Source organism: Apteryx rowi, unplaced genomic scaffold (genome assembly GCF_003343035.1).
Source record: "Apteryx rowi isolate R43461 unplaced genomic scaffold, aptRow1 scaffold_34, whole genome shotgun sequence".
In the NCBI taxonomy this organism is placed as follows: domain Eukaryota; kingdom Metazoa; phylum Chordata; class Aves; order Apterygiformes; family Apterygidae; genus Apteryx; species Apteryx rowi.
In genome coordinates this window covers 2,825,048-2,838,935 of record NW_020449863.1, presented here as the reverse complement: position 1 = coordinate 2,838,935, position 13,888 = coordinate 2,825,048, and the positions used below count along the sequence as shown (strand labels likewise).

Genomic DNA, 13,888 nt, shown 5'->3' with positions numbered 1-13,888 from the left:
GCATTTAGAAAAGAATAACATTCCAGTAAAAAGACAATAGAATACTGTATTACTAGACTGTCCTATGAAGTAGGCCCAGACTGTAACTCACTGAGACATTAAACAGTTGATAGTTTTCTCAATAAAAGTTCAGAGTATAATATAAGCACAGCAGTAGATTGAATAATTACTGTGACTTGTATACATCACAATGACATCAGATAATTTATGGATGACTGAAACACTCAGACATTTTCCAAGGAAAAAAAGTTTGGAAGAATAGACTAATTTACAGTGAAAGGCAGTATTTACATTCAGACAGAAAAACACTTATTGGCAATTTGCAGCCCACCTCACTCCTCCTTTCCAACTGCAAAACAATTCTTTTAATTCACTATTCAGTGTTGTGTTAAGAATCTTTCCTTATGACTGTGATGCTCTACTGTTGAGCTGAATGGCCCTCCCCCTCCAGTCTTTTATTACCAGAAAGATGCTTATCCATGTGATTCATGTTCACAAGCAGCATAAAATTCTGCCTCTGTTGTTAGATCCTCATCCTTTCCCTCGTCAACATGCTTGTGCAAGTGTTCAGTAATAGCGCTCTCAGTAGTTACAGTAGTTATAGGGTATCTATACCACTATAAAACCCAGTACTTCAGAAAGGATCTTTCAATTTCCGCATTGCTGGTGCCTTATTACCAATGGCCTGTGTGATAATCAGTGTCAGAATCTTATGTTTTTAGATAAGACGGCGCTCTTTGAAAGGAAAGAGAGACCAATTCTCCACTCAGATCACTTTATGCTGTACAATGAGCAGTCAGCCTTGCCTGAGGTACTCTGTAATGAGGGCTACTATAGCATTTTATACAGTCATTCATTCAGTAGCACCAAGGAAAGTGACAGGAAAAGAACACGCGAAAATGAAGTGCAAGAAGAATAAATAGCCTGACACTGTGGCCATCTGGACAAGAGTTATATTTATCCACGGTGATGTCCCTGACACAAGATGAACCTCTTCGCTCATGTAAGGGGTCTCAGCATGAGCTCTTTCGCAGTACATCATCTGCAGTTCTCTCAACTGTTCCATTCCTCTGGCAGTATATTTATTCTTGTGCTCATAAAGGTGTTCCTTGAGTTCTCAGAGGTATGTATCAATCAATATTTCCAAATTGCTTTGCAAATAACTCTGATTTCAAAAATGATTAAGCTTTCTTAATGTTGGAAAAAGTTTGTTTCAGGATTTGTATAAATTTGGCAGTGTTTTCCTTCCCCTCCTTATATTTGTTCACTGCTTTATTTCCAGTTTGCTAAAACTGTGGTGAACGACTATAAATAAAATAATTTTCATTATAGTTCTAATTTTTAGTCAGGCCTTACACAATTTCAGCTGCATTAACAATTACATGAATTAATCTGTTTGGTTTCTAGATATGGCAAACAGGACACAGAAAACATACAGAAGCTTGGCAGAGAGTGGCAGAACAGGAAAAATACATTTGACTTTTTAAAGTATTATTGCTCTGTTTTATATTGAACGAGAAAAATTGTGCTCATTATTCCAGGTCAAAAAGGGACCTGCTTGCAGATAATAGCACCGTTCTGCAATGAAACAGGAGGCTAGGTCTGAACACCTGAGGGCCTCCACAAAGCTTCTCTGGGATTATATACTCTGGGAATAACAGGACTGTGAAAAGGTCACTGAAGAAAGAATAATGGGTTCAGTGGTTCTGTCCTTATGTAAACTTAGGCCATAATCCTGTTACATACACAGTAGGAAGAGGAGCAGCTGCTGCAGGGCTTCAAAAATATCCACAGAAATAAAGCAGACCAGCTTCTAAATGGACAATAATTCCCACATGGGAAAGATGCATTAAAAATGAAAACACTCACCCAAAAAACCTGGACATATTTGGAGCTTAGCTGGAAAACTGACATTTAATTTCACTGAATGTAACAGTGAAGGCCCTGCTACAACTGAACTGAAAAATGACAGAAATGAAATTTCAAGTACAGTGCAATAAATGAATGTCTCAGCTGTAAAGTCCCAGTCCTACAGAGAGTAATCCCCAGGAATGAAGACAGTAGAATGGAATTCCCCTGGGTTCACGGAAGAGTTCTTTACGCAGGTGGGGACCTGCAGGATAGATTTTCAAACGTATGGAAATAATGGAGGTAATACGTAATTAGTAGTATTTTCGAAAGCAACTGAGGTTGTTAGAAAAAAATCTGTGTAAATATTGACAATCACAGATTAAATGTCTTTGTGAATATCGTATACAGAATATGAAGTGGAAATATAAGCTGTATAGACTGTTTCGGAGCAGTTGCTTTAATGTCACTTTTTCTGTTCCTTCAGTTATTTTACCAAGTGAAAGGAGATATGTGCTTGAAGATCATTGAAAACGGGAATCGCAGAGACATTGTCATCCGAGAAGGGGAGGTAAAACAGGGTTGTTTTTCTGTTACTGTTGTACATAGGTATGTTAAATGAGCCTTCTGTGAATTATTTCAAAATCAGTTTCATCACTGCTGTGTGAGGGATGGCATCGAGATAAAAAAGAATAAAGTCTTCAATTCAGTATAGCAAATTCCATGTCACTAAGAGCAAACTACAATACACCCTGTCTGTTCAACATTTCAGTGATAGGCAGAAATACCTGAATGGGCATCCCAACTTCTGATGCCACCTTACAAAAAAATGGAGAGTCAGAAACATACTGGAAGGAGTTCTTGTTCTCCACCATGGCACAGAATCTGCAACATGACTTCAAGCAAATCAGCCTTTTTTTTTTAAAAAATATATTCTGTCAGGTAAATACTCCCCCCCACACACACACACACTCCATTAGATAAACTGCTCAGAACTTAAAAAAATTTAAAGATTTTTGAGCTATTTCAACCGTCTTGTTTTGTCCTCACAGCTAGCCTTCACAACACAAGAACATTTTTAAAACAGCAATTTAGGCAAAAAATGTATCCAGCTATATTCAATCTAATATTTAAATAGTTTTTCTTATAGTGGAAGACTTCCTAAAACATACCTTTCAATGCGACTAACAAGAGTCTGGCTAGATGTTTTATATGAGTGCAAGAAATTACTACAAGGTATTAGACATGCTAGTGCTACCACTCTATTACTGTCACTAGCTTGAACTGCATTCAGCCTTTGAAAGGATTAAGTATCAGCTGTAATGAGGCTAGCTTTTAAAAGGAAGGACATACACTAGACTGAATAGCTTGATGTCACTAAAAGAAGCATATGACCTTTTCAATGAAGAAACGAGTCTAAGGTTTCAAACCAATAAACATTGAAATTCTGGTAATACACTTCATGCTTCAGAAGTACATCCAGATGAGATCTTGGCATGTACCAGAAACATTAATGAAAGGGAACACGCAGTGTCCTTAGTGAGAAGACTGGCAATAGTCGTAGTGAGGCAGTATCATTAGTGCTGTCTTACAGCCAGAAAAACTGCAATGACTTGCCCAAACTCAGGTAAGAAATCTGTAGTGCTCACGAACAGTGCAGACTTGCCACCTTCCTACATAGTCAGACAGCTGTTAGAAAATGATTTTCAGACTTCAGTAGTAGATGTCTTCCCCTGACCAAACATCATTTAGTCCCTTTCTCTCACTTGCATTAGTAAGTAGTCCCTCACATTTATTATTTCTGGAGAGAATCACATTCCTCATTATCCCGTGCTTGCTGTGTTGAAGGGATATGCACGGGCAATTAGTTTAGAAATCTTGAGCTGGCAACAAACTTAATTTCTATTTCTGTTACTCAGAAATTCCAGTAGATTTCTGGATTCCAGGTAGGGTAACAGGTTGGGTTTTACTTGTGTCTAGCAGTGATGGTGAAACTAGGGGGAGAGCCCTCGCTGCTGCAAAGGCAACACCAATTGCTAAATCAGTGGCTAGCATTCGCACAGCATCGGCCTGAGAGCTAGAAACAGCATCTGCTTGGCTGGTGGTACCAACACGGGCGCAGCTGCGCAGGAGCAATGCAGGAGCAATACAGCATTAACAAGGAGGAGGGAAAAAGTGGGAGAGTGTACAGAGGACTTTTGGGGGAGGAAGGGGAGAGGAACAACCCAATGAACAATGACCGTCTAACACGGATTCTTTCTCATTTCTTTGTCTGAACAGATGTTTCTCCTACCTGCTAGGATACCTCATTCTCCTCAGCGATACGCAGACACTGTGGGTCTTGTAATTGAGAGGGAAAGATTAAAGACAGAAATTGATGGGCTCAGGTGAAGAATAAATTGTTGGCTAATCCATTAGGATTCATAATTTCTTAGCTTCTGTCTTGCACATGAAGTTTGTGAACGTAAAGGTATGAGTTAAAGAGATGCTGAATGGCTTTTAAGGATCCCAGGTAGGTTAGGGATTTGCAGTCTGATATAGTCATGCTCTTGTACAGATAGTAAACTAATTAAAAGCCACCATATGTGTTTCAGGTGGAAAAATTAATTGTATTAACAAAGCACACTCTTAATTGAAAATATCTAATGAAGTAACTGAAAATAAAGCACTGCAAGGTTTTTAGTGCCTGTGTTTTCATACTGACATAATGAATAAAGACACCTGAAATTTTGGAAGTGAACAATCATTTTGTACTTTTGGGACTACACTGGCTCTTTGTGTGTTTCTGGAAGAGATGGGGATCTACAGCCAGAATCTCTGCTCATATAAGACTTCCCACTCCCAGCCAGCTGCAGCAAAGACCATTTTACTATTCCATTATTTATCATGCCTACAAGCATCAGTCATAAATCAGTCCCCAGAATGCTGATTATTGTATAAGTGACAAATAAAGAGCCTGCTTCAAAGAGTTTCTATAATTACATGCTTTGTACGTAAAAACATACATAGTTCATAAAAATGCACTAAATGATACTAGCTAAACTTAATCCTGTGGCAGACTAGTTTAAAACTAGCTGTTTGGATTTTAGTTTTGTGATTGGATTCTTTAGTGCCTAGTAAGATGCAAAGTCCTCCTAAAGCCTTTTCCCAGCTGAGACATTTATGACACCTATCTTCTCTGTAGATTCTCTGGTGCTCAAAATTTGTGCTCACATTGCAGCCTGTTCCATGTTGGAAGCAGTCACTCTTCTACCTGCCTAGACTGTTTTTGCAAAACTTGAGGAACTGGGGAGCTCATAAAAAGTTTCTAGACAATATTGATATGGATACATAAGACAGATATGAATACACAGATACACACACATGCACAGTATAATCATAAGCCTTGTTTCCCTCTTGAAACACAAAATCCAATCACTTTAACCCAAAGGAGACATAGGACCCATCTGCAATCACTTGCAGTATGAGTGATGTACTGGAACATGAGTTCCTTGCCTGTCCATGAAGTTATATTTTCCTGAATCTGTAGGTAAATTTTACGTTTGCTATTCCATGGATTACAGCAGGCTTGATCTGCTGATCTCAACGCAATTTATTTATTTCTTAAGACATAAAATAATGAAAATGAAGCAAGAGATTCCTCTGCAGAGGAGCGAGCTAAACAATACTTCCTAAACTTACATAACTGAAGCCAAACTTTTACAAAGAAGCCACTGTGTATTCAATCAAATCATGAATGGGCAATAAGCAAGTTGACAAGTTAGTAGTCCCAAAGGGTTATGGCCCAGTTCAGTTTCTAAGATTAAATCCTAAAAGTTTGCTAGAGGGATTTGGCAATTTTTTCATGGTTGCTCAGCAAAACTACCAGGCACCCCACCCACAGGTCAGCTGATAAGGGGAATAGACAGCCTCCCTAAAAAACAAACAAACAAACAAAAAAAAAAACCAAAAAAACCCCCATACTTCAGAGTAAAGTCTAGCAGGCTTGAGAGTAACATAGTAATTCCACATTTATACACATCAAGTAGCTATTTTCTTCAAAATCCCTGATCAGTTAGTTAATAAAAAGATTGACTAATGTTTTTATTTCTCAGATACTACGTTGGAAAATCAACTACTGTCCTCTTTGAAAAATGGTTTCACTGTGAAGATCTTGGCACTCAACTTATGCCAATAATTCAAGAGTAAGCTTTTTTATTTGTAAATTCCAAAAGAACTGTTAAAATGATCTAATAGGTCTCTATCAATCTGACTTCTATACTTCTTTTCTATTCTGCTGTATTTTACATTGACTTGTTAAAAGTGAATTAATGCTCTACAAACTGTTAATTGTATCTTGTATACCTCAAACTCATTAAATCAGATTAAAAAAAAAAAAATTCAAGTGTTCCCCATATCTACTTGGAACACACCTTATGAACAAGTAGGAGTACATTCCTGCTAAAAACAACAAGAATTAAGTGAAAATTTAACACTAATTTGTTGCCAAGTTAACTAGATAGAGCACTAAACTGTGTTAGGGCTTCTTTGGATTTCATTACATTGGCTTTTTTGACTCTCATTGCTTGCTTAACTATTTTTAATCCATATTATTCATGGATAATCATGGCTGTGGCAAATTTGCTACAGATTTTGAAAAGCAGCTGTCTTCCAGGAAATGTCATCAATTATCTGGCTGATTTGTTGCTTTAAGTGGTTGCTAAAGGTGAAGTATAGTCCAAACAAACTTGTACAAGCAAAGAATAATCACAAACAGCATAACATCAGAGTAGGAAATTGTATGGGGACATGAATTTTGCAGTGACTTTTAACCAAACCCTCAGTCAATAAAATTAGTATAGTCCTGTTGAACACACACAATAGTAGCTGAAGGTATGGCCTATACATTTTCAGCACAAAACTTAATGGCCAGCATTGTTGCCTAATCTCTGTTAACTTACAGTACATGAACATGACTTTTTACCCGTGCTTAATGTTTATTATTTCAGGTTTTTCAATTCAAGACAATATCAAACGGGAAAACCAAATCCAGGTAATGTAAATTAATTTCAGAATTAGAACAATTATTGTATCTGATTGAACAGCAATGATTACGTTCACATAAAATGACTTGAAGTTTCTGGGGCTTTTTTCCTCTCTGATTATGTAAATGAAAATTACTTTGGGAAGTAATTCCTTTCATTTCCCCACCACAAATAAAATCCATATACATGATTACTAAAAGCATCTGGGCTGTTCACGTGAAGACATCATAATGAGCTATAAGGTAACTGTACAGAGTGAAATCTCAGTATCTCTATCCTCCCATACCATTCAAGTTTTGTACAAATAAAATTCCATTTCCAACTGTGCAGAATGAGGTTTTAGTGAGTTGACTCTACACGCTAGATACTTATTTATACTCCTTTACCTGTAACTGTGCAAAGTGATCTGCTCTTGGGAAGAAAGGATACTTGGTAAGGACACATGCCTTTGGTTCATGTGAGGCCTGATCCATTTAACTTCCATGCTGTCTTTCACTATTTTTATTTTGCCACTGTTTGTGGATAGTGATTGCAATTTCCACGCTGGAGTAGATACTCAAGTTATAACTCTACTCTTGAGTTCGTTGGACAGAGACATAGAACATGGGCAGAAGTGACTATTAAAAAAAGCTAATTTATTGGAATCTTTGCATAGGATGATGCTTATGTGGGGAATCAAATCTCACAAACAGGATGATCACTGTCCAGATGGCAATAGAAGTCTCTGTTGCAAGGGTCTTTGCAACGGTACCTTCAGTGAGATTGGGTGAGACTCCCCCAAACTGTTTTTCTACTGAAATCTTGTTATCCTGTTGGCCTGTGGTCCTATGTGACTGTTTAGTATATGCATGATCCACTGCTATTGATTAATTTTAATTACATACAGAATATCTCCCAACTGGCTTAACTATGTACAAAAGACTATACTATGTGACCATTTCTGCATTTGCAGGAATGGTTTCTACTGAGTATTTGTAAGTGTCTTATTTGAGTACAATGTGGTCAGTTCTGCTGCTGGAACCACCTGGAGAGTCTCTGGGATGGCCAGATTCTCAATCATCACATGGAAACGTACAAACTGGTGTAGGCACAGCAGGAGCTACCTGCAGGATCTCCAAAATTCCCACCCGGAGAGTTCCTGCACCAATTAGTCAAATACCTTGTTGTGAAGGCCACAAGTTCAATCACATTGTCTCCACTGGGTCTACTGTTTCAGATCAGTATATTCTCCTCTATGCAGATGACTAACAGGGGAGTTCCTGGAACAGCCAGAAAATTAATGGCTTAAGTACACTGGGTGCGCACACAACACAGCCCTGATACTCTACACTACAATTACAGCTGTAGGACAAATTTGAATTTCATCTTTCAATCACACTTATAATTTAAATTTCAAAGCTCTATGCCACAAGCCAAAGACAAATTTTAGTTCCCTTCTCTAAGAAGTTTTTGAGATCAGTAATCCTCAACCTCCATAATAATTTCAGAATTTCTTATATAGGATCATTTTTATAAATTACACTGGTATAGATAAAAGTCCTAATGAAACATTATTTCAACATTTATCCCATTTCTCAGATTGATAGTCATCATGAAAACTTCACTGCCTGCAGAGTTATCTAGTCTCAATCGCTATTGGAACAAAGTTCTTATCCAAATCAGAGAAAGCTTTTCTGCGTGAACAGCACCTTTCATCAAACTAGTTGACTAAATCCTCAAAGTGAAGTAAGAGTTCACAGAAGAGTCCTGTGTATATAGCATAACAAATTTACAAGCCTTTACGCTTAGGAAATGGCAAGCCAGAAAGAAAGCCTGTCTGAAAGATTTTGTAGCTAAACCAGCTTTTGGCATTGTGTTTTTGCCTGACTAGCAAACGTACTTATCAGAAAAAAGCTGTTTCTCAGGAAGAAAAATCTTGTCCTTCCCAAGATCTTACTTCTGTTTATATGCACCAAACATGTTTATTCTAATTTGAGTTTTTCTGGCCTTCCAAAAGGTTAAGGCTACCATCTCACCCACCTGGGATAATCATGATTGTGGGTAAAGCACTAGATTAGCACTCACAGATCTAGGTGACCTGTGTGATGTGCCTCACTATCCCAATAAGCAAATAATGATAATTGTTTTCACCTGTCTTTTACCTGTTTTTTTTTGGGGGGGGGGGCATTCGGGTCCTGTTGGGGTGAGGGGACTGCTTTAGGGCAGCTGCTGTCTTTCCAGTGTCTAGCACAGGAAACCTAATTTCAGATGAGGCCTCTAGATCCTGCTGTAATAAAAAAAAATAGCCTTTCTCATACATATTATCCTTGTTCAATGCAGCGATTTCCAATAAATGTCCCTCACCAGTCTAAGCTGAGAGTTTATATGTCAATAACAAATGAATTACATCAGTGTAGAGAAAAGAGGAAAACAAAGATTTATATTGTCAATATTTTTGCAGAAGAACAGAGCTAAAAAAAAAAGACCTGACAATCAATCAGAAATTATGATACATCTTTACACTTTTTACAGAGAACTTGGAGAAATTCTTATTGATAAATCCAGTAGAGAAGCTCTATTTTTTAGGCATGAGAGACTTTAATAAAGCTGAAAGAAGGGTTTTTTTTCCAAGAGAAAAACAATAAGGCACATAAATGTACTTATTTTGCTCAGAGCTCATTACATCTTTTTTCCCTGAATGGCTTCCCCCTTGGATTAACCTCTGAGACTACACCACAAATATTTGAAATGCTCTTGGCTTAACTCTTGCCATAACTCTTACAACAAGCAAAAGGCAATCAAAAAAAAAAAAAAAATTATGTGGCAGGATTTCAGCATGGGGGAACAGCTCCATTTTTCCAATTTTCACTTCTCATGGACAATAATAAGCTCAAAGTCACAGTGGTGTTTTGTACACAGGAAAAATAACCCAAATTTTTAGTTGCAGAAGTTTTAGCTAACAGCTCCTTTAAATGTCAGTGAAACTTGTGTATAAAATCAAACAAAGTTTGACCGAGATATGAGTAAGCTAGTAACATGTTCTTCCTCGAGTCGTATCCCATTGGTAGAGAAATAACACCTTGGATTTATTCCCTTAGCAGTTCTCTTTTTTTCCTTAAAAAGTAGAGTTCAACAACCAGCACGGGACTTGTATAACAAGCCACCACCAGTTTCTTGTATTCAAATGCGTCTTGAGGGAAACATTAAGATTTGAGCTGGCCTATGCAGAGGGCTGGATTTCAGACTATTTCTATTCTGTAAATCCATAATCCCATCAGTTTTAAAGCAAAGCACTGCCAGGTTCATCTCTACTTAAGCCTGAACTATTCCCTCCTCTTTTTAGAGAGAAATGGAATAAAACTGAAGATAAGCATCTTCAAAGAAAACTTTGATTGCAGCTCACTCATACAGGAAAGTTATAAATGGAATCAATCAAGCTCTTCCCCCCCCCCCTTTATACTAAGTCCAGACTTTTTCTTGGTTTATTTATAGTTTTTGGCTCAGCCAACGCTAGGGCAGTACCTCTGAAAGCAGCGTACTCAGAATATATGAAAAAGCAGCACTAGCTATTAAAAGTTTTTTGTTTTTTTTTAAAGGAAAGTGAATCTCAAGTACACTCAGAAATACAATCAGAAACAGGTTTTCCATGGAAACTTTATGCAAGGCATCTTCCTTAGAACTGTTTTGTAATAAATTGCTAGCCTCTTGTTACCGTGTGTGGAAATAAGGGCTGAGAAAACTCCCCCTTCCTTCATCAATAGGGCTGAACTGAATATATTTTAAACATGGAAAACATAAGATTGGGGGGGAGGGGGGGAGGAGGGAGGTGTTGTTTTGCTTTCCACAGTTTTTGACATGAGGAATCACAACTATCAAAACAACTTCAGTTGAATCAGACTGGTAGCAAGGTTCTTTCAAGGTTTCTATTTCATCTCCATTTTATAATTAAGAGGATGGGAGACATTCAAATACACTTCAGACAGACACAAACCCCAGTTCTAATAAGCAGTGATGACTGAACCTTGTTTACAAAAGGATCCAAAAGTTCAGAACTTTATCCTGCCAGTGCTCACTGAAATAATTCAGGCTTCTTTTATTTAAAATTTGAAGGAAAAAAAAAAAGTAGGAAAAGACTTTTCCTAAGTTAGACTTTTTTCTTATAATGATCTTTGAGAGCATTTTGATACTTGTTTCCAGTTTGGGGAACAAGGGAATGAGGGAAATCTCTTAGATTTCAATAAACCACAAAGACTTTTTTAACAGGAAAAGTAGGATGTCAGCTTTCATTTTAAGCAAATTGATTAATCTAATTAATCATCATTAAGTAATAATATACTAATATTAAGCATTAATGACATTTTAATTCCCATAAAAACTTTATCACTAATGGGCATACAGAAATTTAATACAAACACCAGTCCTGTAGTGACTTCATTTGCAAAACTTCAATTAATTCTAGCGTATCCAGGGCAATTTACAGTCTGGACCTCGTATCTGGTTAGTACTGTTAAAATACCACATAATTCTATGCTTGCTATTCAGAGTATACCAAAAAAAATAATAACAATCAACTATCTGAATGACTATGAAAAATTAAGTGTTTTATTCAATCATTTGGAGTAGGACTATGATACAGCCTAGGGCATGGTATATATGTTTACTTTTCTGTTGTAGGAACATTGAAAATAAACCTAAGGATACTATCAGTATCCTTTTTAAACAAAAATGATCATTTTGGAAATAAGGTTCATTAGCTGTGAAGCTATTTAGAAAACTAAATACTTGATTCCCTTTGCTCTCATCTTTTAAGGACTTCCAACATACCTATCTAGTCGCTCATTCTTTTCTATAATTTATTACTTCTTTTTGCTTTGAGTCTATGTATTAAAAGAAACAGCATATGAGCCTTTAGATATAAAGTGTTTCTGTTGGGAACTTATTTTGCAAACAGCCACCAGGAATTTTGCAAATTTTCCAGGACAAAAGAGCATTCACTCTGACCTGGTTAAGCCGACACAAATAGTCAAGAATTTGTAAATTGTCTGGATGCACAATAATTACACAGTTCTTTTAGAGACTGCTTTTTAACTTTTACCCACAACTTGAATCAATTCCCTTTTCATATCTTCCTTACTCTCTCTATTCTGGCAAAGATGCCCATATCAATATGCTGTTCATCTTTTTCTCCCATCAGCCTTTCTCTCCTGTCCTACCTAAGTCCAGTAAGCCAGCCAATTTCCAAGTCACATTCATATCTCTCCTGAAGCTCACCTGAACTGCAAAGGCTACAGAGGTGGAAGATAGGAATCGATTAATCTAATACACACCTACAATCCTAAACACCCATGCAACCTTCTCACTGACTTCATCCATCACCCCTCCCTTCACACTTAACTGTCCCCACCACAAAGGTTCCCACTGGATATACCCAGCTAGTGCTGGAGGTGAAGAGCTCAGACAAACCAGGTAGGCCACCCCCTACCTAAATTAATAATATTAAATACATAAATAAAGAGGAACTACAACCTCTGGAGTACATTGGCTAATATAATTTTCCATGTGAAAACTTCTACTGAATCTCTCAGTCCCAAACCTAAATGTATCATCCAAAAGTCAGGACTGATGACACTCTGTTCCCTGGAGCCAATAACTCCTCGAGAAGTTCATTAGGTACCTGGAGCACAGAACATTAATGACAGCTACAGTCACTAAACAAACAAAACCATCCCAAGATAGAAAAATGCTTCTCTTGCAATATTCTCAGTTGAGCATCCTCAAAGAGGCAGAACACAAACTGTAATCGCCGAGAGCTCTCCATGAGCTGAGAGCTCTTCACCATGGGAACGAAGCCACTACTGACCTTTAGTTCATAATGTATATAATAAACCTGTCAGGGAAACTGGAAAAAATGCCATATAAAATTATTTTCCTTTTCTGTTAAGACTTTATTAAAAAAATAATAATAATATTTTTAAAAGCTGTAAAGCTCAGAGCAGTTTCTCAGTATGTATGTCTTCTCTAATAAGGTAGTTTCTTTTTTCCTTATGCTCTTCTCAAATGTTCCCCAGACAGCAACATCTGAAACAGACAGCTCACTAATGGAGTCAGTCTGACATTTTCACTAGTGTTTCTAAGGCTATTTAATAGTAAGAGCTCATACATATGCTGTACAAAGCCTTACTGGGCCTCACAAACACAGTGAGGTCTCACAGCACTAGTTATAATGAAGTATCCTATTCCTCTTTCATGGGAGGAGAAGGTGGACACAAAGACAATTAATGAATTTCTCACAGTCATAAAAAGATTCAGAAACAGAAGCTAGGGGTCCTGATTTTAGGATTGTGCTCTGATCACTAGTCAGTATTTCCCTTGATGCAATTTAGCATTCTTAATTACAATGACCTAGCTATTACCATAAAGAGCCTTTAAAAAAAAGTTGCAATTTGGCTGTTCTAATGTATTCCCTTTCTTCTGGATGGTTATGTCTCCTTTTGGAGAAGCTGTATTTTTTTATTACAAAAATATTTTTCAAAGCTTTCTGCATCAAACTTCTTTGTTTCAATCAGGAAAAAAATGTTTAGTTTCCACCATAGATTTAACGACACAAAGAAAAATGTGCAAAAAAATAATTACAGGGACAATTCATAAATTAACAGTTATACCAGTTCTCAGGGCATGCTACAAAAACAAATACAGTTATACAGGGAAAGGTATAATTACACCAAGAGAGCGCTACATTTTCAGCATCTATACTCAGCAACAGTGAAATGGACCAACTCTCCCCAAAGTAATCAGTCATTTTCAGTGCCTTTGTATGGAATGAGGCTAACTTTTCTTTTTTTCCAAAGTGCCTGAAATTTTGTCCCTCAGTCCACAGGTAAGTATCTTTTAACCGGCTTGATTTGTGGACGTATTAAACTCCTACTAGTCTCATTGACATTTCTGCTAATGTTGAGAATGAAGCTGGGCTTTTCATAAGTATTAGGCAGGCACCTCTGGGAAAAACATCCCAGGGTATATATTATTGCTAGAATTGG

General features: G+C 37.2%; 1 protein-coding gene across 1 annotated transcript in view; it reads left to right on the top strand.

The window, feature by feature from the left end:
• Positions 1-13,888, top strand: part of HAAO (3-hydroxyanthranilate 3,4-dioxygenase) — a 36,327-nt gene that overhangs the window by 11,073 nt on the left and 11,366 nt on the right. The window contains exons 3-6 of the mRNA XM_026072295.1: positions 2,336-2,419; positions 4,129-4,235; positions 5,943-6,032; positions 6,837-6,880. Of these exons, the coding sequence (XP_025928080.1) occupies positions 2,336-2,419; positions 4,129-4,235; positions 5,943-6,032; positions 6,837-6,880 (325 nt within the window). The remainder of the gene's footprint in view (positions 1-2,335; positions 2,420-4,128; positions 4,236-5,942; positions 6,033-6,836; positions 6,881-13,888) is intronic.